The sequence below is a fragment of the Daucus carota genome, chromosome 8 (genome assembly GCF_001625215.2).
Source record: "Daucus carota subsp. sativus chromosome 8, DH1 v3.0, whole genome shotgun sequence".
Classification (NCBI taxonomy): Eukaryota; Viridiplantae; Streptophyta; class Magnoliopsida; order Apiales; family Apiaceae; genus Daucus; species Daucus carota.
Genome location: NC_030388.2, coordinates 30,876,022 through 30,902,351, shown reverse-complemented (window position 1 = coordinate 30,902,351; position 26,330 = coordinate 30,876,022). Strand labels below are relative to the sequence as shown.

At 34.4% G+C, this 26,330-nt stretch overlaps 3 protein-coding genes across 3 annotated transcripts; all 3 read right to left on the bottom strand.

Moving 5' to 3' along the window:
- Positions 1-3,016: 3,016 nt before the first annotated feature.
- Positions 3,017-4,741, bottom strand: LOC108198553 (transcription factor JUNGBRUNNEN 1). Its single transcript, XM_017366307.2, has 3 exons — positions 4,519-4,741; positions 3,860-4,170; positions 3,017-3,628 (listed from the first exon to the last, which is right to left on the bottom strand). The coding sequence occupies exons 1-3, from the start codon at positions 4,739-4,741 to the stop codon at positions 3,017-3,019; spliced, it is 1,146 nt and encodes a 381-aa protein (XP_017221796.1).
- Positions 4,742-7,755: 3,014 nt separating this feature from the next.
- On the bottom strand, positions 7,756-9,919 carry LOC108198552 (NAC domain-containing protein 22). Its single transcript, XM_017366306.1, has 3 exons — positions 9,730-9,919; positions 8,774-9,081; positions 7,756-8,541 (listed from the first exon to the last, which is right to left on the bottom strand). The coding sequence occupies exons 1-3, from the start codon at positions 9,917-9,919 to the stop codon at positions 7,756-7,758; spliced, it is 1,284 nt and encodes a 427-aa protein (XP_017221795.1).
- A 13,331-nt stretch (positions 9,920-23,250) lies between these two features.
- On the bottom strand, positions 23,251-24,865 carry LOC108199027 (transcription factor CYCLOIDEA). The gene has a single exon (XM_017366789.2). The coding sequence runs from the start codon at positions 24,720-24,722 to the stop codon at positions 23,610-23,612; it is 1,113 nt and encodes a 370-aa protein (XP_017222278.1). The 5' UTR covers positions 24,723-24,865; the 3' UTR covers positions 23,251-23,609.
- Between the last annotated feature and the right edge of the window lie 1,465 nt (positions 24,866-26,330).

Below are 26,330 nucleotides of genomic sequence, written 5' to 3'. Positions count from 1 at the left end.
TCTAAAGAATTTTCTTTGCAAGAGAAACTTGATTGTTTTATTTAAAGTTTCATTCAATAAATGGATCAGTACATAGGATGAATAATTGGTTGTTGGTTGTTTAATGGTGGACAGAGTCACAGAGAGGCTAATGGTTGTTGTGAGGATTGTATAGACTTAGGGTTCTTGTTTTGAGGTCTGCCTTTGTGTGGGGGTGGGGGGTGGTCCGGGTGGACCAGAATTGCATGCAGAAGAAGTAAAGCGATAGATGCATGCAAGCCAAAGGTGAGTTTTGTCTGAGAGACCTTCTTTCTTTCGGGCCGATGAATCGAATATGGGAACGACTAACCGGATGGTGTGACGGGAATGATTTATTCATTAAATAGAAACATGACTCAAAATCCGAACCCCAATATATATAAGTCTGAGATTCCGATTTTATTAATCGAAATCGTTAGTCACAAACCAAATCTATAATGTTTCACCCCAGCAATGAATTTCGTATCCATTAAGCATAAAAGAAGATAGATTTCTTAAAATTAAGAAAGACAAGGAGTATCATGTTGATTATACTGAATTAGAACTTGTTGAACTTTTTCTTTTTGCTTTTATTTCTTGAAATTTAAGTTAAAAACATGAATATAACTATTTAGTATCCTAATGATTCCCAATTTATTAAAATTCTCCGATGAATTTTTAAAAATTATTTTATCAATTTATCGATTACACACTAATTAGATAAAAAAATTCCTAATTTATTGAAAAATCTCCAATAAATCTCTAATAAATCATGAATCGATAGATTACCCGATTGGTTCTGATTATCAATTTCTATAACCATATAACTATCCTATAAAAATTATCCACCAAAAATTAATCAAAAGAATATAGATACGAAATCCACAGTCTTGTCTATATTTTTCATTAAAGTATTTCCTACACTCCTTTGTGCACTCTTTCAATAATCCCAAGGGGGATCCGTTCAAAAATCAACAAGTACAGCCACTTTTACAAATGTTGAAAGTGGAGAGACATCTCCTCCCCTAGAAGTGAATCCTACCTTTCCACTAGTTCAAGGCTTTTAAATGACGGCAAAACTCCACATGATCTTTCAATAGCCATTAGAGAAACATTCAATTCATTGTATTCCATGTGACCACCTTTCCTTTGCTTTCACCACAAAAAATCTCTAAACAACAAAGGAATCTTGAAAAATCAACCCCACAAAAGAAAAGGTTGGGATTATCCGAGTAATATTCAAGAATGAGGTAAATTTACAAGTAGCAAAATCTAACTTACATTTTCACATGCAAATTTGATAGAGAGCAGATAGGGAGCAGGCATGGACCAGCTATGTAGGAAGATTAATGAGACTCCTTTTATTTAGGGACCAGACTATAATGAAAAGATTTGCAAGGACAATAACTTATTTAGTAGCCACGCAGGTCTAATAGGAATGACAAGTCCTTCTCAAATTAACTTCTCTGTATAATTTAAAATGGCTCTAGGGTACCTTAGATTAGAGGACAACCCTCCATAAATATATAAATTTGATAAATAAATAAATTTTCATTTTTTTTCAAATATTTATTTATTTTTAGATGAGTTATATCAAAATATGATAGGCACATTAAGCTTATGTTTTTTTTTTCAAAAAAATTTATAATCTAACTGAAAGACATATAAAATATCGATAAAATTATAATATTTGAATAAAAAGAAAGTGATCTGAAAATTAGCAAGAAATAACAAAAATGTATTCACAGAATACAATGATATATTAATACATATCATAGTTGATATTGAAAAGAAATTGAGGTTAAAAATAAATTAAAAAATAATACAAAACAAAACAAAAATAAACACCTGATTCAAGTGGATCACTGAAAAAAAGTACAATATATTTTCTTTCTCACATTTCTAATTTGAAAAATAGTTAACTTTTTCAATCCCAAAAATATGCATATATCGAGGTTTAACATGTGATCAGCCCTTATGATTGTTCTTCTGGTGTAACAACTAGGTTTTGATAGTGACTTATTTTACAATATCAGAAATTCAAGGAGTTAAATGTAACTACAATGAAAGGGATGTATATAGAATATAGTCGACATTGGATTGGGTTCATAATTTGTTAGGTGACCACTGAATAGGACCGAAAATGCCCCAGGAAAGAGTCGAAACATATTTACTATTTAAGATGTTGACTGTTTCGATTGTGTGCATATAAGATGCGGAAAATAATTAAAATTATTTATCTAGGCAAAAATTTAAAATTATAATAATTAAGATGTTCTTCAGGACTCGAGCTGTAGAGATTGACCTTATAAATTTCCTACATGTTTGTTTAGTCGAAAATATTAAATTTTAAATATGGGACCGTTTGGGTGAACTTAAAATAAGTGCTTCTGGCTTAAAATAAAAAAGTGGAGTAGAAGTTAGAAGCAGGTTAAGACTTATGAGTGATTAAAGTGTTTGGGAAATAAGCGGAAGCTCTGAAACAAAAGTTAGCATTCCTAGTTTTTTATAAGTATTTCTTGATTTTTTACACAAACGATACAAAATAAGTGCTTCTAACTTATAAACCAGAAGCCCGGCTTAAAAGCGGGAAACAAACGCCCACTATATACTTCAGTTCGTTTTCTGATAGAAAATAGAAAACATACGCAATGTAGGATTCTGAAAATTATTTAAAATTGGGGCTCGAGTCGAGTCGAGTAGAACTATCCTGAGTTAATCGAAACAAGCAAAAGCCAGGGTCTCAGACCTGATATCGTTCTGATAAGCGAAAAAGGATAAAGAAATAAATTGGAAAGAAAGACACCAGCAACTAAAAATTAGCGAATGCTGAAATTTAAAGTTCAGAAACTAATGAAGTACAGTACTGTATTGAAAAGGATACTAAAACAGAACCAGTGTTAATCTTAATCATAACAAAACTAAACAGAACTAAACACATGCAAGAGGAAAAAAATTTGTCCCTGTAAGTTTAACAATAGCGTGTCCTAAACAAGTCTGCACATCCTTTTGATTTCGTTCAGAGATTTTTCTTTTCAAACTCGAAATCATCAAATGTGATATCCACATCAGTAAAAGGAAAACCAAACTCCTCCTCACTTGTAACATGGTCTCGAATGCTTGAAGAATTTTGGTTGATATCCAACGAAGACGACGTAGGTATGCCATTGGGAGGCAAACTCCTCAGGGGCTGAACAAAACCAGCATTCTCGTACACAGGATAATTTTCCTGAAATTCAGGCGGCAGACAATAAGAAGTATAGTGCATCCCATTCGTCGAACCACTGGCTACATTTGCCATATAATGTGAGTAATTCGGGATCCATTCCCTACTGTTGTTGAATTGCAGATTTGTACTTTGCTGAACAGAGCTTGGACCAGGTCCTCCCGCGTAGAGTCCATTATATTGCTCTCGCGGAATGGACAGTTGGTTATTGGAAGCTGCTGCGGTGCTTTGCCCTGTAGAATTGCCATCTGCTTCACCTGCAAAATGTTCATTATGTTCTTCAGAAGCAATTGCCTGCGTGCCTGAGCTTGGTTCCGCTTCCACCTGGAGAACAACTTGTTTACCCTTGTTTTTTTGTTTTGAACCTCTGCCTTTGTATATTCTGCATAAGCTCCACTCATCGAACTGCACCAACAAACAACATGTTATATGATTTAATTAGACCATATCGAACAGATCAGTTATATGATGGCCTAAACTATGGTTTTGAGAGATATGCTATAAAGATCCACTCCAGCAGAGTAAACAACTAAATTTTTAGCGTACCAAATTGATATATTTCAGACATAAGAAATAACCAACGAATTGAAAATACGTCGAAAATACAAGAATAAACAGGAGCTAAAGAAAACAAACCTCCACAGGAGTTTCAGCATTGCTGCAGTGGTCATCTGGAGATTTTTTACCATCCAGTCTGTACTCATTCATTTTCCAATCAGTGCGCGACTCGACACCATTATTCTTATAGCAATAATCAAGAGTGATTTTACGGCCAATTTTAACAGGCTCCTTTTGTTCATCCACTCCATAATTAATACTATCGACAACGTTTGTTTGCTTCCAATAGCCATAACCAGCAGCACGAGCAGGGCGACTTCCGTTTGCATACTTTCGGGTCCGTTTCGTAAAGAAGTACCAGGTGTCCTCACATTGCGGCTTGTGTGCAGCTGCAAAATTTTCGAAATTAATATTAAGTGCACGAAACATTGTAGCAAGCTACTATTACAGAGACAAGAGTCCTATCACAAACTCAATAGATGGTCAAAGCACGTAGAATTGTGTGCAAAAAGTCTAACTGATTTATAAAAAGGACTAAAGGGAGTATATAATTCAAAATCTTGAAAAACTAACGGTAATTTTTATTTCTGCAAGACAAAACCTAACAAAGAGACGATAAAATTTCAGAGATAAACAAAGCCACATAACATAGCAATCGTATCATTTAATTCGAGAAATTAAAAAATAAGATTTTTTGACGTCCGAAATTATAAGTTAGAGTGAGTTATGGTACTAACCAGTAAGTTCATCAGGAGATGAGGCATAGAGATTCACCGTAAAAATTCCCTGAACTCTCCCGCGTTCTGGGTTTTTGATTATTACCTTCAAGAACTTCTCGATCAACTCCTCGTCTTCCGGAACAAATCTGTAGCCCGGAGGAAGTCTGGATACAATTTCGTCATAATATTTATCTTCATCGTGATAAGATAATTGGTTTTGTTCGGCATGATGATTCTCCATTGTTAAACAAGAAGAAACTTCACGAATTAGTTATGAATAAAATTGATGAACATAAAACCTGTCTAGTTGAATTTATATATGCACTGCGCTGATTATAGTGAAAAAATTTAATTTTTTCGAGTTCTTGTTCCAGTAGAAAATGGAGTAATATAGCTAGAGTAGGACTCTAAAATACCTATTTAGTTAAATTTATATGTTTAATATGTTTATTATATTATCATAAAAAAAAGTTAATATTTTCCGAGTTCCTCTTCCCTTAGGAAATAGGGTAATATTGTCAGATCAGGACTCTAAAAATATTACTATTACAGAGTGGATTTTCAAGTTTATCTGTAAAATCAAAATTAAACGCTATGAAATAGGATTATGAAATCTAGGTTAGGCTTCCTAGTTGCTCCTTGGAATGCCTCTGCAGTTAAGGAAGTTGATGTAATTTGTTCATGCTCATGAAAATCAAAGCCGAGCCTTCAGGTTCTTCGTTCTTCATGTCGTATGAACTGTGGATACAGTAATTTTTTCATATTTACTGAATCAAACAAAGGTTGCTTTGATTTGTCGATAGACGAGTAATTTACTTGGATGAGCATTTTGTTAAAGTGTAATAGGGCTGATCTCGGTTTTGTACTTTTTTTGTATATATACAGTAAATCAATCCTTGGCAAAACTACAGTGTGGAATACGAAGTGCCAAGTTTGCTGAAATATGAAATGCGAAGTGTGCACGGGCAGGGGCGGATCTAGGAAGAGGCACGGGGGACACGTGCCTCCCCCCCAATTTTTTTTTATACATTTTTTCAACATTCTAAATTTTACAAAATTATAAAAATGCTCCCCAAAATTTGAAAATACATAAGTGTTTTCCAAAAATTTGCTTGGTACCCCCTAAGATTTTGTGTCTAGATCCGCCCCTGTGCACCGGGATGAAACAGAAGAAGAGAATGATGATAATGCATTGATTAAATGTATAAGTAATGCAGCACGCCAGTGATAAGCTATATCTTTTCAGCTTATTGTTGTTGCTAGTATGGAAAATACATAGAAGAGAGCACAAGAAAGCATCAAAATGATTTTCGGTACTTACTGAAAATAGTGGTCGCTCTCCTTACCATAGAGGTGAACAATATAGTTCATGCAAGAACGATTTCAAACGGGTCTCCTAGCTGGTTGAACTGCGATTTTAGGGGCTTACCACCTCAAGGTCATAAGTTCGATTCCACGGGAGACTCTGTTTTTCTTTCTTTTCTTTTCTCTTCTCATACACTGAAGATACTTTTCTTTGTCTTGCTACATCCAACTGTGGATACAATAAATTTTCATATTTACTGAATCCAACAAAGGTTGCTTTGATTTGTCGATAGCCGACTAATTTACTTGGATGATTACTGAATCCAACAAAGGTTGCTTTGATTTGTCGATAGCCGACTAATTTACTTGGATGAGCATTTTGTTAAAGTGTAATACGGGTGATCCTGGTTTTGTACTTTTGTGTATATATGCGCGGCCTAGTATAAGAGTTAGAGAGGAAGTGAAGCTTCTAGTTGGAGGGCTAGTGTATAAGAGCCAGCCACTTGAATTACAAACACAGAAATGAAGTCCATAACGAAAGAAGTGTTATAAAGAAGCTCTTCAGGAGCCTCTGGCAAGAAAGATATGAAAGTTGCTAGTAACAAAAGACCAGCTGTAATTGCTCAAGCGTCAAGCCCAAGTTAGCTGTCTGTAGAGTAGAACAGAGTCTTATGCTATACCGCAGACAGGCCCGACATGTATGGCTGTTTCAGACTGATATAGAATTTGGCATCTCAGCAAAATTGCTACATGATTCGGGAGTTGTTGAAAATGCATGCTTCTAATTGAACACATGGAACGTCTCTGATTGCGTTTTAATTTTAAACTCTAGATACCATTGATGTAAGCCGAGAAGGAATCAAGCAGGATATTTGTAGTTCTAAAAAGGTCCACTTAGCTATTTGTGTGCATAGGATAATTTCCTGGTACATTTTTATCTTCTAATCTTTAAGACCAGAACCCATTAAGCAAAAGTAAAAAAGAAAGCCCAGAACCCACCAGTTCTTCAGATTTTATATTAATTGCACAATTTTTATGCAAAATGCATGTCCATAGAAGTGAAAGGAATGAATGAAAATTGTTAGTCATACTAAAAAACCGTATTTTTAGTATTTATCACTCTGATATACTTTCTGGGATATTCAAGTTTGCAGGAGGGTTTGGTTCAAAGACTTTTAAGGAACTGAGTAGCCGAGAACAGATAAGAGGATGGAATCAAATTAAAAGGAAAATCATATAATAGCTCTTATGGAAAATGTGTCAAATAGGCCGACCGGATATTATTGTTGTTACTATTATGGAAAATACAGAGAAAAGAGCATAAGAAAGCAACAAAATGATTTTCTGTACTTGAGTGAAAATAGTGGTCGCTCTCCTTACACATATTGGTGAACAACATAGTGCATGGGACAATGATTCCATGACAAGTGACCCAGTTGGTTGTAACTGCGATTTTAGGGGCTTACCACCTCAAGGTCATAGGTTCAATTCCGCTGGAGAACTTGTTTTCTTATCTCACTTAAAAGCCCTGAAGCAACAGATATTCTAAATTATCATCGAGGTTTTGTACCTCCACTTAAAACTCCGAAATGATTATTCCGCTGGAGAACTTGTTTTCTTATCTCACTTAAAAGATTCTAAATTATCAGCGAGGTTTTGTACCTCCACTTAAAACTCCGAAATGACACAGGAATCTTGTATAAAGAAAAACACCGCAACTAATACATTACACAGGAATCTTGTATAAAGAAAAACACCGCAACTAATACATTAGCAACTAATACATTAGCAAATGCTGAAAGTTGGAAGTTGAGAAACTAATGAAGTACTGCATTGAAAATGATACTAGAATAGAACCAGTGTTAATCATAACCAAACTAAGCAGAACTAATAATACGCATTTGAAACAACAGCCTCTCCTAGATAAGCCCTGTACATCCTTGATTTCGTTCAGAGATCTTTTTTCAAATCATCATATGTGATGAAATCCAGATCATTAAAATAAATATCAAACTCCTCCTCACTTGTAACCTGGTCCGGAATGCTTGAAGAACTTTGGTTGATATCCGAGGGAGGCCACGTAGGTATGCAGTTGGGAGGTAAACTCCTTAAGGGCTGAACATAAGCAGCATTCTCGTACATAAAATAAGTATACTGATTTTCAGGCAGCAGATCATCAGAAGTATAGTGCATCCCATTCATCGAACCACTGGCAACATTCGCCATATAATTTGAGTGATTCGGGAATGCACCACTGTTGTTGAATTGCAGAACAGAGCTTGGACCAGGTCCTCCCGGATAGAGTCCATTATATTGCTCTCGCGGATTGGACAGTTGGTTATTGGAAGCTGCTGTTGTGCTTTGCCCCGTAAAATTGCCACCTGCAAAATGTCCCGGATAGAGTCCATTATATTGCTCCCGCGGAATGGACAGTTGGTTACTGGAAGCTGCTGCTGTGCTTTGCCCTGTAGAATTGCCACCTGCAAACTGTCCCGGAAAGAGTCCATTATATTGCTCCCGCGGAATGGACAGTTGGTTATTGGAAGCTGCTGCTGCGCTTTGCTCTGTAAAATTGCCATCTGCTTCACCTGCAAAATGTTCATTATGTTCTTGAGGCGCAATTGGCTGCGTACCTGAGCTTGATTCCGCTTCCACCTGGAGAACAAGTTGTTTACCCTTGTTCTTTTGTTTCGAACCTCTGCTTTTGTATATTCTGCATAAGCTCCACTCATCAAACTGCAACAACAAAAGAAACATGTTACGTGATTTAATCAGAGCATATCCAACAGATTAGCTATATGATGCCCTAAACTATGATTCTGAGAGATATGCTATAAAAATCCACTCCAGCAGAATAAACAACTAAATTTTGAGCGTACCAAATTGAAATTCGTCAGACATATGAAAAAACTAACGAATTGAAAAACATCGAAAATGCAAGAATAAACATGAGTTAAAGAAAATACACCTCCTTAGAAGTTGCAGCATTGCTGCATTGTTCATCTGGAGATTTCGGACCATACAGTCTGTACTCATTCATTTTCCAATCAGTGCGCCAATCGACTTTATCCTTCTTACACCAATAATCAAGAGTGATTTTTCGACCAATTTCAGCAGGCTTTTTTTCTTCATCCACTCCAAAAATATGATCGATAACGTTTGTTTGCTTCCAATAGCCACGACCAGCAGCACGAGCAGGGCGACTTCCGTTTGCATACTTTCGGGTCCGTTTCGTAAAGAAGTACCAGGTGTCCTCGCATTGCGGCTTGTGTGCAGCTGCAAAATTTTCGAAATATTCAAGTACTCAGAAACATTGTAACTTACTATGATTCCCTTAATAATAAATATCTTCAAGTATAAATCTATTTAATTTTATCAGATCTGGATCTAATAAAACGCGATTTTTTTTGGATTAGTCCATATCCGTTTGAGCCGATATGGGATCAGATTTGATATCCGATCCATCGACGCCCCTGTTCAAAATTAATTTACAATCGTGCGTGATTACAGAGACAAGAGTCCTATACAATTTCTACCAATCCCAGTTAACAGTTCCCTAACCCTAAAAAGCAGTAAATTTAAATTGACAGTTTAACAAACGGTAACTTTTATTTACGCAAGACAAACCCTAACAAAAAGACAGTAAAAACATCAGAGATACTGTAAAAGATACCATGGCATATCTGCATGCATGAATAAATTTCAGCTAATCGTCTAAAAATATGTTTAACCCTAATTTAATTCAGGGCTATTATATAATCGGAATGATTAAAAATATAAGATATTTCGACGATAGCATGAACAGAAACTAACTGTAATTTCGAGTAAGTAATGGTGTTATATAATTCGAGAAATTAAAAATTAAGATTTTTCGACGATCGCAAGAATCGAAATTATAAGTTAAGAGTAAGTTATGGTACTAACCAGTGAGTTCATCAGGAGGTGAGGCATAGAGATTCACAATAAAAATTCCCTGAACTCTCCCGCGTTCTGGGTTTTTGATTATTACCTTCAAGAACTTCTCGATCAACTCCTCGTCTTCGGGAACAAATCTGTAGCCCGGGGGAAGTCTAGATACAATTTCGTCGTAAAATTTATCTTCAGGATGCTCCATTGTTAAACAAGAAGAAATTCTTTATGAATGTGTTGAGAATGGAATTGATGAATTTAAAACCTGTCTAGTTTAATTTATATATGCGATTTGCTGATTAATATTTTCGAGTTCTTGTTTAAGTAGAAAATAGGGTAATATTATTAGGGAAGGACTCTTAAGAAACCTGTTTAGTTAAATTTATATGTACCGATTATCTGTAGAAAATAAGTAATATTGTCGGAATAGGACTCTAAAATATTATTACAGAGTGCATTTTCAAGTTTATCTGTTAATCAAAGCGCTATGAAATAGGAGTGCCTAAAATCTAAATCATCCGCAGAAAGCCCAGAAGCCCAATAAAAATTCCCGCCTTAAAATGGTTCATAACGGCTAATCTTATACCCTCGGTCCCACCCATTTCTTATCAAATGGGTTGGGCACGGAGGTTAAGGAATATGTATAAATAGTGGAAAAGAGGAAGAAAAGTGGGTAAAGTGGTGGGACTCATTGATTTTTAATTTATAAAAAGAAGATAGTGGAGTAAAATTAGTGTGAAAAGGAAAGAAAAGTGGAGAAGTGGTGGGACCCATTGACTATTTTTGGTAAGTTTTGAAATGTAAAGAATTGGGTGGGACACCCCAAAAAGGAAATTGTAAAGAAATGGGTGGGACGGAGGGAGTATATGATATCTTTTGATTTCAATCTGGATTTAAAATGATTTTCTTAATAATTGGTAAATAAAAATAGGACCGTAGTCTTGGCTAGCCCGGGCTTCGTCCTGCGTAGTCTATTTCCATCATCAAGCAATCTGCAAACAGAGCGGTTCACTCTCTTCTCTGTTTCTTGGGCAAATTGTTATTTTACTGAGAATGGTGTTCCCTCTGCAGTTAAGGAAGTCAATGTGAAATTGTGAATTGTTTAGGCTCATGAAAACAAAGCCTAGCCTTCGGGTACTTCGTTGTACATATAGCTTGAATATAAGTAGTCAAAATAATTTTAATAGGATGAGGTTTTTGGGAGGTGCCCAAATACAAAGCCGTGCGGGTTTGGACAATATCACATGTACTATTGTATCATGCAAGCGCGTTGGCACAGATATGCCACCTAGTACAAGAGTTGGAGAGGAGTGAAGTCTAGGTGAATTTCTCGTGTACTATTGTTTGAAGTTGCAAGGGCCAGCTATTGTCGGATCATAAACACAGGAAAAGATGAACATAGTCCATATTGAAAGGAGTGTCAAAAAGAAGCTCTTCCGGAGCCTCTGGCAAGAAAGATATGGAAGTTGCTAGTAACAAATGACCAGCTATAATTTCTCAAGCACAAGTTAGCTGACTGTAGAGTAGAACGAATCTGTTTAATCTTTTTATGTATTATGGATGATATATCAAAATCACCTGTAACCATTATACTATGGTTTACAAATGCATCATTGCTTGTTAATATAAACAGATTGTCGGTAAATCTTTCGGTCTATTAGGACGGTGTGATGTTTCAACCTCAAGAATGCACTATAGAGTTGATATCAGAATATGCATAATGAAAATACGGCCAAGCGGGCATTAATGTACAGAGCAACTACTCTGTAGATTGAGTAAAATGCTGAGGAATTATCAGCAGTCATATTCGGTGACATTTCCAATTTTAAAGCCTCCAGAGAGAAATCAGAATCCAGTTCTGTAGCAGTGAGCCGAATGAAACTCGTAGAAATTGAGAAGAGACTACAACCTCAACCACTTCCTCACCGCGAAGCGGTGGCTTAGTTCTGCCTCAGCTAATGAAGCGCGAGGCAAAGAAAGATGGATCATTTTGGACATCTATATCTAACTGATCATGAAGCGTGATGAATCAATTGAGTTTTAAAATGTTATTCTTGCTAACTTGTAAATAAAAATTAAGATTTTGGAGGAAAAAAACAATTGAAATTTGGAATTCAGCCGGGGATTGGAGCACAGGTTAGTCCTCCCTTTATTTCGTCAACGTTTGCAAATTCATCTTTGCTTATTTGTTTTTAACATGAATTGTCGGCAAGTCCTCCAGTCTTCATCAGCACCTCTGGTGTGATGTTGCAACCTGCGTATTCGGTATACCAAAGATGCAGTATAGTCTTTGTAGGTGCCTGTGTATTCTAATGAAAGACCGATAATTACCGTCGTGTTCTAAAAATTCCTGATTTATGAAGAAATTTCTGATTAATTCTTAGAAAATTTTCACCAATTTATCGATTATACTCCGATCTGACTCAAAATCATGTACCTATCAAGAAAATCTTTGATAAATCTCTTATAAATCCTGAATCAGTAAGTCAACCATAATTATGATTCCCGATTACCCATGATTACTAGTGAGTGAGACATATACATGTACATGGAACTTGGAGGAGGTAGGAAAAGGGCTAGTCACACTGTCTTGATCAAATCAAAATGGCTCCCCTAAGATCAAGTTCTCGCATATTCAAGTTAATTAAACAAGATTTCACAGGCTGCTCAGTCTACTTTACATCAACTAATCCAACTTCTATAAATGGATTAAAAGTGGTTCCCCGCCAAGATTACGGAATAAGAATAAGATTAACACTTTTACGCGTAATCACTATACTTCTTTCCCAAATTTGTACATCAAAAGTAGTAGTACAATACAATACTCGAAATAATTTCAATTTTTCTCGTAACTAGATCAGAAATAATAAAACAACACATAGCTCGAATATAATTTGTAGTTCCGAACTCGACTCGATTAATTATATCATCTACATGGGACTGACCTGCCACGTGTCATGCACCAGTTGACCATGTGCATCGCACACTCCCTTAGGTTTTTCTTCCGAAGAAAAAGGAAGAAAATGTAAGAAGCTTCATTGAATAATATTATCACACGTTAACTTGCCATATTTTCCTCTCCCACCGCCGTGCCGTCCCGGTTACTCGTATGTTCCTTTGAAATTTCATCATTGAAGATCATTTTCAAACTTACCGAACATAATTACAATTATTGTATTGGTTTAACCACCTTAACCAATCATCTTGACCATATCAAACTACCGATAAAAATACAACCCGAATAATTTTATCAGTATGATCCTTCATACATTTATACACACTCGATCGATCCCAATTATATTATATAGTAATTGATCAAACAAATCTATACGTTCAAGAACCATACAACGAATTCACATAATATAAAAGACTCGTATATCACTACAAGAAAACATGTCATTTCTGACTGACTATCAGAATGATTTATATAAAATTTATACGTATTAAATATCCGGATTTTTTGTAGTGCATATAATTTCGCATGACTAACCATGTATAAAAATAATGTACATGTTGCATGAAGGATCATCTTGATGATTTACTATGCATTCCCCTTCAATGGTGCAATGGGTTCGGACCACTCGGGACTAACCGTTTTTCGACACCGTATCTTGGATCAATTTCGCTTCCAGCTCCCGGCTCCGAGTGCACATGCAGCCCTGGTGAATATCTCCGGTGACGATGTTTTCGATGATGATGATGGTGATGATGCTGATTTTTGAGAAATGGGGTGAAGTCGAACTTGGTGGCAAGAGTTTTTCGGATCAAGGGACGGGAAGAAAGCGGAGAATATCTTACAAATGTCGAAGAGTTGATATCAGAATTAAAAGTAAGGTGAAATTTATGAAATAATAGGCAAAAAAGTATAGAGAAGCAAGTGATGCAATATATTTTTCGAGATATTTTGAGGACCATTTCGGAGGAGGAGGAGAATTGAGGTTGGGGAAAGGAATTGAAGCATGGAGCAAATAATATAGTGATGATGAACCAAAATGAAAGTGTATAGTGGTTTAAATTATATGAGATTGATGGATTTTGAAGGTTGACAGCTTGAATATGATGGATGATGAAGATGCAAAAATAGTGTGTTTTATTTTATATATGAATATAGGACACTTGAAAATTTAATTGCTTAGAGTTTGGACTAGTGTACATGGTAAAGTGGTAATTTTAAAAGATGTGGAGAAGGGCGGTAGACCCCTTTTCCCAATGAACCTTACTTAGAAATCAAGTAACAAAAGGAGTCTTTTAATGGATTGTCAAACCTTGAATTATGTATGCAAAGAGGATTTAATAGTCAAAGTATTTAGGTTTCTCGGCTATCTGGTAATCAAAATTAATCAGTTAAATTATTCATTCAAAATTTATTGAGAAATTACTAAATATTTTATTGATAAATTGGAGATTTTCATTTGAATCGACGTTGATTGTTTCTAAATTGTTTTGCGATTTTACTATTTTTTGAAAATATTTACATACTGACTTTTTAAAAAATCTTTGTAAAAATACGATCTGCAACTGGATGAAAATCAAATGCAAGTTTAGTTAAATGACTCGCAAAGATTGGAAGTATGGTTGCATCGGGTTGTAAGTGGTGTAAAAATATTTCAAAAATTTGGTATTTTGCAAAATATTTGAAAAAAATATAGTATTTTTGTAAAAAAATGTTTTGAATTTAGGTATTTATATGAAAAATCTCAATATTTTTTTTAAAATTAATCATATATTTTAAAATAAATCGAGAAATTTTAAAAGACTCGACATGAGTACTAATTAATCAATTTAGTTCTCATGGTGATTCCTATTTGCTGGATTTTAAATATGAAATTCTAGGAATGCAAGTTTAAAAAGATATTTTGTAAAATCAAATTTCAAAAATAAAAATAAATTACTGAAAATTATTGGGATTTTCAACTTCTTATATTCTGATTTATAAGTTGAAAATTGACTTAGAATTCTTTTACACAAATAATATGATTAAGTTGTTTCTCACTTGTGAAACAAGAAGCTACGTATGACGTATCTACTCATCTATGATGACTTATTTGACTAATAATCAAAATACTTTCACAGCAGAAGATTATTATTTAGAGGTCATTAAAAAGTGAATGGGAAATTTTAGTGAATTATGATGATTTTTGTCTAATGATCAAAACTTTTGAATAAGAAGATTACTATTTACAGATTAAAGAGATTATTAGAAAGTGGATTAGAGTATATAATTTGACGGATTTTAATTTAAGCATTTTTATCCGAAATGAATACTAATTAGGTACTTTTGTATGGAGCAATAATTGAACCATAATCGAAATACTTTATATCAAATAATAGATTTTATTGATATATTATGAGATATAATGTATTAACCACTACTCCCCCACCCAAATTTGATATAGTTACACAGTACAAAAATGGATATATAAAACTCCGAACAGGTTATAGATGGAATTTAGACAAGTTCAAGACCCCGTACTTGATCCCATTCTCATCTATGAGGTCTCATTAAGGGCCATTGGTTTGAATTTAATATTTTTGTATCGAATTTTGTTTATATATAAATAACTTAAATTGTAAAAAAAAAGGTAACATAAATAGAATCGTAAGAAAGTACAATCATGAAATGAGAAACACTAATATTACAAACCATTCTTTGGTTGCAATTAAAGGCAAATAATAATATTGCTCCCCGCACATATGACTAACAATACTCTTTCGTAGCAATTTTATTGCCACACGTCTTGAAATTTGCCATATATTGTCCTTGTGGTCAGACACTCACATGAAAACATGAATAAGTAGATGAGGTACAGAGTCAGATGATCACCTGAAAGTCAGTAGATCACATGAAAATACGGGTAAAGAGATGAAGCAAGGCGGAGATTACAAAACACCTGCGATGAATTTTATATTGTAAAAATATATTCAGGTGTAACATTGACTCATTGAGTGGTCTATATAATTGATCACGAAGAGCACAGCACTTTGTGCGTGTCTGGGAATCGGAATTCTGGACTTAAAACCCCACAAGCTCAGTTTCTCATTCTTGCCAACCGTTTGACAAATAATTTAAAGCACTTAAAAACAGTATAAGAAGTTCGGGAAAAAAGCTAACCTGACTTTTTTCGGGACACAACTCAAGCTTCTTTCAGCAGTTGCCCCTCCTTTTTGCTTACTATTGTTTTTGTTTATTTTTTATTCATGTTATCTCATATTTATTCATGTTATTCTTTAATTATATTTTTAATATAATTTAAAAAAATAAATAAATGGAACCTATAACAAAATGGAGACAAAGCAAACAAAAAACAATTTTTTATATAATATAAATATTAATCTAATCTCATATTTTCATCACCTTTTCTCAATTTAAAATTAGTTGGTGAATTGCCGCAAGATTAAAATTGATTGATCACTGAACGTGGCTGGTTATGAATATGAATACCGTTGAATTGTTAAACATGCGATTGATCATCAGTCGGTCCAATATTCTCGAGCTAGATGTGCGAATGATTCGAAAGCGAATGATCAGTATATCTGTGGTTGAAATGATGGTGATAATTCTCCTGCTTGCGGTGATGTTTTCCCTAAATGAAATTTCATTAGGGTTGCATTAAGCTATTTTTAATGTTAAATTGTAAATAAAACCTTATGAGAAACTGTTGTGTGGACTTTGGTATAAAACTATTTCTGGTTTTAAATTGAAAAATATATGTTTGAGTTTGAGGTATGAAGTAATTAAACTCAAAAATGAACCGGAAGTTAGTTTGAAATATATTTTGTACTGACTTAAATTTTTTACATATTTTTTTATAAAATTTACCATAAATAAGAAGAATCTGTTTGGGCTTGTTATTAAGTGCAAAATATTAAAGAAACATAGATTCACATGAAGAATCTGTTTGTTTGTCAAAAGCTTCCACAATTCTCTCGACTATAACCACAACAGGCCAGGCCTATTTCACATTCACATTAAGGCCCATATAACACCCTCTGTCCATGTTTTCAGATCCATGGAAACGCAAGAATTGCAGCCATTCTTTCATTCTAACTTGTTGTGCAACTCATCAACCATTCTGCAGGAGAAGAAAACACCTCTGGGATTATTAATTATGAAAGCATGCAGTTGTTAAAACCAAATAAAAAATGCACCTGGTAGATGTGATTGAACAGTGAGAGTGGCATGAAGTGATTGATCTGGATTCTGGAGTAGGTCATCTCAAAGCAAAAAGGAGCCTGAATCCCGGTCAGAATCGGAAAAAGAAACTATTTTATTAACTAAATAGCTAGCTTTAATATTGCACAGTACCATCTACAGGCAACAAGATCTTCATGCACTCAAGACTCAATTCAACTTCATTCAATAAGTTAAAATGTGGCCAGTTCTTGAGGAAGATATTTTTTATCGAGCAACAGAATTATACAAGGGGTGTTTGCCCAGGCTTAAAAGCCCAACTTCTGCATTTATAAGCTAGAAGCACTTATTTGTGTTGTTTGTGTAAAAAACCAAGAAATACTTATAAGAAGTTGAGAATGCTGAGTTTTGTTTCATGGTTTTTACTTCTTTTGCAAACATTTTAATATTCACTTATAAGTATTAACTTTCTTGTCACTTCTACTTCACTTCTTTGCTTGAAGCAAAAAACACTTATTTTAAAATCACTCAAACAGCCCCATAATCTATTTGAATGCGAGCTTCTCAAATTTGCACTAAGATCGTATCCTTCACCTTGTTTAATCATAAGGGCGTTTGGATTAAGGTTGGGAATGGAGGGTATGGAATGAGAGTTAACGGGAATGAGAACGGTATAAAATCCAAGGGATTGAAAGGGTATGATATTTTAACCACCTAAAGCGCAATGGGTTTCCATTCCATACAACAAAATAACTAATCCATATATGAGCTTGAGGTGATTTCCATTCACCGGACTCATTAACTATGAACTGAACACCCCTTATATTTAGCTAGGAGAAAATAAAATTAAAATCAAAATTATATATATTCTTCCTATTTTCCAGGATTGTGGATCTCCAGTTTAAATCAGAGTGCATGACTGATATGATGGAAGATCCATAATTACCTTCTACATATATATTTGGCTGCTGCCTGCGGCTTGTAAATTGTAATTACTCATTGCATGGCTGCTGATTCACACACATACAAACAGAGGCTGTAACTCAAAATGGTGGGTTTACAAACAGTACAATATATAAACCTAACAAAAAGAAACAGGGACAGTATATTATAAGTATGACATTCAGATATATGCAGAAAAGGGCTAAATAACCCGACAGAAAACAATGTTTTAGCATATTTACCCGCTGTTGAGAAGTGCAATAAGGTGAAAAACAAGAAATTTGTTCTAATCCATCGGAGTAAGAAGAAGTGAGCTCACTCTGTATTGGTAAAAAATGATGAAAGTACAACTAATTACTTTGGTCTTTTAAGCCAGAAGTATAAAGTCATTGATTTAAATATTTTAAGAACTTATCTAAGTTTTAAGGCATTAGTTCAAATATGATTTGCGATATTTATATAAAAATCCCTAAACATTGAAACCAGCCTTCACATTTATACCACGTTAAATTATAATGATCAATATATGATTTGAAATAATTTGGTATATGTGTTATATATAATATCCTTAATTAGTGAATATTTATATGTTCATAATCAAGTGTATCTTCATGTTTGCATTAAAATATTTACCAACTGATTTTATTATTATTACCGAATACGTGAATGATTTGAGTATTATTACTAATGCTACTAACTAAAAAATAAATTTGAAATGAAAGATCTTGAAAGGCCAAGATTTTGTTTAAGTATACAGGGAAAACTTGTTTTAGGACATATTTATTCATCAATCAAACTACATTAAAAAAGTTACAAAAAATTGAAGAAAATTATTTCGACTTACAATAGAGAATGACAAGCTCTTAAAACTAAAATTTCATTCTCAATACAATCGATGCTCTTATATCTTGTAAATAGACATTTTAGTAAAAAAATAATTATACTCTTGAACTTCAAGAGAATAGTAATAATGATGTATAATAAGTTCATCTATAAAATAACCTGGAAGACATACTTATAAAGACACTACTAACATCCATATTTTAGAAACTGCGATACATATCACAATATGAAGACCGAATGATTTGCGATGACAAGATGTCAAAATGTCAATCATTTTATTCAAGTGAAAACGGTACATTTTTTTTCTTCGTCAAGATGTTTATATCTCATGAAGACTCACACAACTTAGGAAAGAAAGTCAGAAAAATTTATCAAACTTATCTAAAAATATTTACGAAGCTTAAGATATAGACTTAAACAACTCACTCAGAAGACCTGTAAACAAAAATTAAAATTAATTCATCAAGCTAATGAAATCGGACACATCTTTAATTCCATCACTATCTTCTCTCCCTACTATCTTTAGACATCTTCTAATTTTTTACACACAATCGACAAATAACCGAAAATTTTATAACAGAAATAAAATTATCGCAAGTAGACATATGAAATGAATCAAAGTTGTAAAATCATGGACAGAATTTACAAGCATATTTAATTTTCATCATAAATTATGGAGCCAGAATTCATACAAATATACCTTCAATGTAATATATAAGTAATGAAGAGAATCCAGGAATATCTGTAAAAGATTGTTATAAATAACGGGACATTATATATAATCGATTTTAATTTGTTAAAACATATATGTAGTAATATGCATCATATATTTTAAAAGTTTACTACTTACATGAATACAATTTTCAAAATTTTTTTTAAGAAAATTTAGGTGTTGTAACATTTTTCACTTTATATTCTTTTTGTTTTATTTTATTGACAGAAAATTTAGGTCTTTAAAAGACATCACCACCTACGGGTCTACATACTTATTTTCTTGACACCTGGACACATCGTACTTTTTACAATCATGTTTCTTTAAAAAAAAATCATACTCACGGTTCCCAACGTTCAGATGGACTCCCGTTGTGGCAGAAATTCTGCAAACATTTAGGTTAAATTTTTTATGATATCTAGTTTATCGACTACAGAATTCGGATTCTAATTAAACAATTCAATTACAACATTCAATTATATAAAATATCGCAACTTTAAGGGCCTAAATTATTATTTATGTACAGTACTTTTTCATTTCACTGTTCACCATCTTGCAAGCATACATTCCAAGATCTCTTGTAAGCTAGAGGTTACCTCCTCCTTATAATACTATAAAGAGGACCACCATGCCTAAAGTATTTAGAAATTTTGAATGAAAACTGTGAGAACTTTCTGCGTTAGAATTGTATTCACCATGCATGTCTTAAAATAAACAAATTTAAAGTTTATATACAAAGGGCTTAACGAGGGCTTAAGTTCTAAAGATAAGATCAGTTCCTTGCTTAGGTCTTAATTTACAATTTAATGTTACTTAATTATCTCAATTTTTTTTAAAATTATTTTATCAAACATCATCACAAACAAATAATTAATTTTAATTGAGTCATTTATGTTCATACCGTGTGAGTGAAACAAATCAAACACTGCAACTAGAATCTGAGAAAAAAAAAATGCTAACAATTTGTTGGGTATATAGCATTTTCTATTTCTCTAACTACTGAGACTTTTAAATCAAAGTAAAATTAAGTGCTTAATTAAATAGGAGAAAATTATGGACATCTTTTGTCCGGATTAAAATTTTAAAATACATATAATATAATATCTTCTTTTTTATCCATTTCAAATATATATTTTTTTTGCTGCACATTTGTAACCCTATATGCACATAATTAAATCTGTGATCTCCAGGTGTTTATAAATATGGCGTGTAGTTGAATTGTCCAAGTATAATCTGTGATCTTTGGATCATTCATAAGCAAAGCACGTCAAGTCTGTCTGTTAGGTCCCATGGATATGCTGCTACATAGCTTATCATCTCTGTTGTTACATTGTTTGTCTTTTCTGCGCCCATGGCCCGCGTTTTCTTGTTCACTGGTTTAGCCAGTTGCTAGGGTTGCTTCTTTTTTGTTGAAATGAAATTTCAATGATTTTGCAGGTACTTCTGTGTTTACTTTGGTGTTGGTTAGGGCTGTCAATAGTTGAGTCTCAAGTGCATCAAGATCTCGTTAATTTAAACATTTATATCAAACCCTAAATTACCGCTAATAAAGTTACTGTATTTTCCGCCTCTAAATGTGTAACTTAGTTGGACAGATCATTGATTATTGCATTCGATGTTCGATTTGAGCACTTTAGGTTGAAGGGGTATGAGTGTGGTCTTACCACTCAGTGAGTCTGATTTACATGTCACATGCTGGGCCTAAGCGGCGTGATACGGATTGGAGTGTCCGAAAATGACACTTACGGTACTTTCCTTTTAACCAACCGAATTCTCGTTTATTCATCATGAGTTATACTCTCCAGCCTGAGGTACTCTAAAAAGTTGGTTTTAATTTTTGCGTCAATTTCAACATTTTTTTTTTTACAATGAAGGCTTATATGCCTTACAAATTAATATGTGGTCTAAAACTCGGATGAGACGGAGTCGAATCCGGGTCTCCGAGGACAACAGAGGATAAACCAAATGGCTCATGAAAAAGGATTATGAATTTAAGAAAAACCGGCCGACTTTAACTTAAAAGCGAAAAATAATTACTGCCTATGTAATTGTTTATATGTATTACACTGATACTCATGCAATATGAGAAGGACGTTCTTACTGTTCTTTAGTGTTTACTGTTTCCTGGATGATGTGTTGTCAAACGGCTGGTTCTTACTTCTTAGTTTATTTTAGATATTTTATATATCATTAGGTGAAAGAGCTTGTCGATTTCAGTACAGAAAGTGGTCTTCTGAATGTACTTGTGCAACAAAAAGAATTTAGATCTTGCCAGCAATCATCAAATTTGAGACAATTTTGCTTAAGAATTGTCCATCTGCTAACAATCTTCATAATCCCTGAGGCTTCATACACTTCACTTGATGACTTGTTTAGAGATTCGTAAGACTGGTTAAATTTGAAGTTCTGGTTAGTGAGCTTATTATCAACTTAATTAACAGCATATGCATATCCACATGACATGCTTTAGGGCTGGTTGGCAGTGTCGTTCGAGGCTCGAGTTTTAGGTTTTACATAAATATGCACATTGTGCTTGGGAATTGATGATCAATCTGCAAAATTGTAGAAGAGAATGTCATAAGAATGAGTGTAAAATGCACAAGGATCTGCAGGACTATTCCTGACATGCTTGATCATGTACTTCTGAGCATTTCAACTAATTCCAACTATAGTTTTTAATTTGTAAATCTAAGAATTTACTTTTTGCCTGAGTAAACTAATTGCATAATCCTATATAAGATTACTAATGTTGTTTTGATTAGTGTTTAAGCCATTAGACTCGATACAATGTAACTTGATCATCGATCGCTGTTGACATGGTTTTGTTCATTTTTGCATTTATCGTGTCCGATATGATTCTGATTGTGCACAATTAATTAGTTATGTGGCACTACACCAGAAACTTACTATAATGTAGCTCTCATTGGCCTTTTCATTAGTCAAATTGATTATTATATTTTAATTTCCTGTCGCAATTGTCCACTATTCTTGCAGTACTGTAGAGTGTGAGGATCACCTTCAAGAGGTTCAAGCTCTCCCTCCAGGCTTGAAAACTAGGTAGCTAATCACTTCTATTAGACTAGTTCTCTAGCCTTTAAATCCAGACTTGATGTGTTTTTCATTTTCGTCCATACATCGCATTCTTCCTAGAATTTTAGTATAGAACTGTAACTTTCTCAAGGTCGTGATCACAACAAAGAAAATTAAAAGGACTACTGAAGTCTGTCCATGATAGCAATCTAACTGGACCACAGGGCTTGTGAAAAGGAAACAAGAGAATGGGAGGAGGGATTCAATTAAAGAGACTTGTCAATTTGCAGTACTTAGATCACATTCTTGGGGTACAAAATATCGGTGTGAGTACGTAGGTTAACTCAACAACCTGTATAGTATGCATCTTGAAGTTACTGCACCATTAATTCTATGCATGAGAATGTACCTGACCTCTTTCAAAGACAAGAGATGTAAAGCAATTATACAAATTTTAATATTATTTTTTTAAATTTGTTTCTGCAGCTTCTGATGATCATCTTCCACATACACGGTTGACAGAACTTCTGGTTTTTCCGACTGCGCAAATTAAATTAACAATGTACTATTGAATTCATGCCAGCAAAAGGGTTCTCCAGCTCTCTTACCCTAGTGTTAGAGGCTTTTTCATTGTCATTAATTAATTCACTTTCTTTAGTATTTATTTAGAGGAGTATTCTATAAAATCCCGATTAATCCTTGAAATTTATTTCACCGATTTATCGTTTACACTCCGATTTGATTAATAATCTCTGATTTATCCGATAAATGCCCGAAAATCCTGAATAAGTTGGTTACCCGACTAGTTTTGATTTCCCGTTTCTACAACCATGTTTACAGGATGCACAATGTACAACAGATCTACTATTAATTATTCTGCAAATCACTGATGTGTATCACTTCTATTACTTGTAGCTAGGTGTGGAACTATGTTGTATAATTAACATCTGAGAAATGAACAAGGTTACCTCCAACATTAATATAAGAATTAAAGAAATTAAAGAAATTAAACAAAAAGTCCTTTCTTAGCCGAGGGAAACTAACTTATGCAATCACAAACCATAGATTTATTATCAGCTACTTGTACCTAAATAATTAATACACATAAAATACATATTAACATGCTCCAAATCTCCTTTACATACAAGATTTGAAAGTAGACTTTATTCAGCGAGAGATCTAAGGTACTAACCTTTACGATGGTGCACGGTGCTGCTGATGCCTATGTAGTGACGACTAGTCCACTTGATTTTGATCAAAGTAACCGAATATTTTGCCGGAACTCTCCAGGAAATGATCAGTAGAGTTAGGGTTTAAACATTCAGCACTAATGTCCCAACCAAGATAAGATAGGTTGTTGGAATAGGAATCCAATCCACCCGAGAATAAATCGCCATTTTTCTCATGGTCATACCCATACATAGAGCACGATACCGATCCAGATGGGCTTGTGGTAGTGCCCAGAAGCTCCATGTTAGCCAGATGATGATGAATTGATGATTGAGAAGTCGACAAATTGTCTTGACTGCTCGTGTTACTCATCGATTCTTGGCCTAAATCAAAGAGGGGATTAGGGTTTCCAGCAGGCCCTAATTGGGCCAAGCTGTAAACTTGATCAGACAAGCTCCAGTTTGATTTTTCAAGGCATCTGTTCATCTTCTTTTCCCATGTTCTCTCCCTCGCTCTTGCTCTTGCCTTGTCCCTCAAATCCTTGGCATTATGTTTAGCCGATTTCTTCGTTTCTTTCGTGCCAGAAACCTCACACTCACCTTGGCCTGATGCATTTTTTCCCTTCGTAAGCCCCTCGGAGATTTCTAACGATTTGGAACCCTTTTGACCTGTACTAGTAGTACTGCTGCTCATTCGCGTAAGATGGCTGCCGTTACTACTGAGCTGATTAATGGCTTTCTTGGACTTGGAAAAGAGCCACTCAATAGTTTTGCTAGCCTTATCGAAGCCCAACCTATCTTGCAGATCGAAGAACTTTCGAGCAATTTGTAACGAAAGCCTCATTCTTCTGTCTCTCACACCTCTCGCAGTTTTAATCTTGGTGTGCCTATCCTTTTTCCCACTCCTCCTCACCGAGCCTTTGTTCAAACCACCCCTCTTCACTTCCGAAGACTCATTTTTAGACGTTGAGCTATGTTGATGAATCTCAGTGCCTACCGTAGGCAAAGGCACATTAGAGATCTCATCAGCTGCCAATGGCACCGAAAAGAGCTGAGTATCATCGTAGAGAGGCGAGACGAAGTTCTGGAAGAATGGGAGAGCTTCTTCTTCTTGTGGTATGACAAAAGGACTCCCATTGTAAAATTTATCACCATGAATTGAATTACTAATCCAGGACATAACTAAGGTTGTTATTTTTAGGCAAATTGGTTTACTTGGTACCGGAAAATTGATGCAGGATATAAATGGACATATAATCTCTAGTTGGTAGATTCAGAGATTTAGCTGGCTAGCTTTTATATAGTTGCAAACTACAAGTACGATGAATAACTGTGTTAGCTTTCCAGAATATAATGGCTAACTAGTACTACAAGATAATGTTTACTTGTTTTAGAATAACAGTAAAATTTTACTCATCGATGATTCATTCGGATTTTTCTTTCGATCTGGTAAGAAAGAGCAGCCGGATGTGTTCGAATAGTGGATCAAATAATGGGAACATGTCTGAAAAAATCGGATGGAGCTGTTAATTTTGTAAAAAAAAAAAGAAAGTTTTCCTCGTTAGGGTTATAATCAGTGTTATAAGAAGCGAGAATCAGACTTAATCATATCGGTGAAGTTAAGGAATAATGATTAATCAGAGATTAATCGATGTGATCCGGGATTATCAGATATTTAATCAGTTCGGTGAGATACAGAATCAGGATTAATCATGACTAATCACTGACTTTTAGAACAGAGGTTATAATATGGAAGTGAAGAAAGGGATATTCTTTAGGGCTGAGGAATAAAAAGAAATAAGAAATGATATGTGTAAAATATATGACCCATCACGTGGGATCTGCAAAGTGAAGCAATTTCTAATAAAGAGGAAAGAAACAGAGAGTTTGAAGCTGCTCAGAGTGTAAGCAAGATAAATGGAAACAAGAGTAATGAAAATTGTTGCAGTAGATGTGCCAACTCTAGAAACCTAGAAGAAAAAGATAAGAGGATTGGTATGAGTGAAGACAATTATTTCAAACTATATACCATTTATCTTTCACCTGTTCGATCTTGTGCCTTTATTGATATCATTTTTCACTTTGACCGTATGAGATCATGACCTAGCTATATACCTAGGTTTTTATGGCTCTTTCTAAGGCCTTTGAAAGTATCCCATGTAAAGAGGACCTCAATGGCCAATGCCACAAAGGGAGGTATGATAAGATCAGGGACCTGTCCGTCCTGATGTTTACGAGGCCTTACTCAAAATCAGATTCAACCCTCGAAGTTGGGGGTGTGCCCATACTTGGAGGGTTGAATCGACCGAGTTAAAATATCGAGGCCGCATCGGTACACTCCAAAACTTTGAGGGTTAAAAGGACATTAAGCCTAATTTGTGGCCTTTACAGGTAAAGCACAGGTTTTGTCCGGTTATCATTGAAAAAGTTGGAAACCAAGGGCAGTAGTATTTGAATCTCAGAGAGGGCTAAAACAAGTTCTGAATTACCTGCAATGCCAGTAGTAATGTTCAGGTTAGTTTTAATATTGTATGTGTGAACGAACAATCAAATAGTAAGTATACTTTTCTAATTTTATTTTAATCTAATTGAATGAACCCAGTTTATAAACAGTATAGTTGTTCTTAGTAAATTGAATATAGGGCCTTAGGGCCTGTTAAACTCAGAGTAGACAATACCTCAAATGTGTATTAATGACCAAGGCTCAGGAGATCAAGGGTTAACTTTACATGCCCAAAAGAGTTAAAACAATGCAAATCAACATTTAGGCCTTTTTGGAGGGCCTAAA

What these genes read in the sequence shown, in the direction of transcription:
- LOC108198552 (XM_017366306.1), bottom strand. Translation starts at nt 9,919, where the DNA reads ATGGAGCATCCTGAAGATAAATTTTACGACGAAATTGTATCTAGACTT. An exon ending in ACCTCCTGATGAACTCACTG is followed by an intron (nt 9,082 to 9,729) that starts GTTAGTACCATA and finishes AAAATTTTGCAG; the next exon opens with CTGCACACAAGCCGCAATGC. An exon ending in ATGCTGCAACTTCTAAGGAG is followed by an intron (nt 8,542 to 8,773) that starts GTGTATTTTCTT and finishes TTGTTGTTGCAG; the next exon opens with TTTGATGAGTGGAGCTTATG.
- LOC108198553 (XM_017366307.2), bottom strand. Translation starts at nt 4,741, where the DNA reads ATGGAGAATCATCATGCCGAACAAAACCAATTATCTTATCACGATGAA. An exon ending in ATCTCCTGATGAACTTACTG is followed by an intron (nt 4,171 to 4,518) that starts GTTAGTACCATA and finishes AAAATTTTGCAG; the next exon opens with CTGCACACAAGCCGCAATGT. An exon ending in ATGCTGAAACTCCTGTGGAG is followed by an intron (nt 3,629 to 3,859) that starts GTTTGTTTTCTT and finishes TTGTTGGTGCAG; the next exon opens with TTCGATGAGTGGAGCTTATG.
- LOC108199027 (XM_017366789.2), bottom strand. Translation starts at nt 24,722, where the DNA reads ATGTCCTGGATTAGTAATTCAATTCATGGTGATAAATTTTACAATGGG.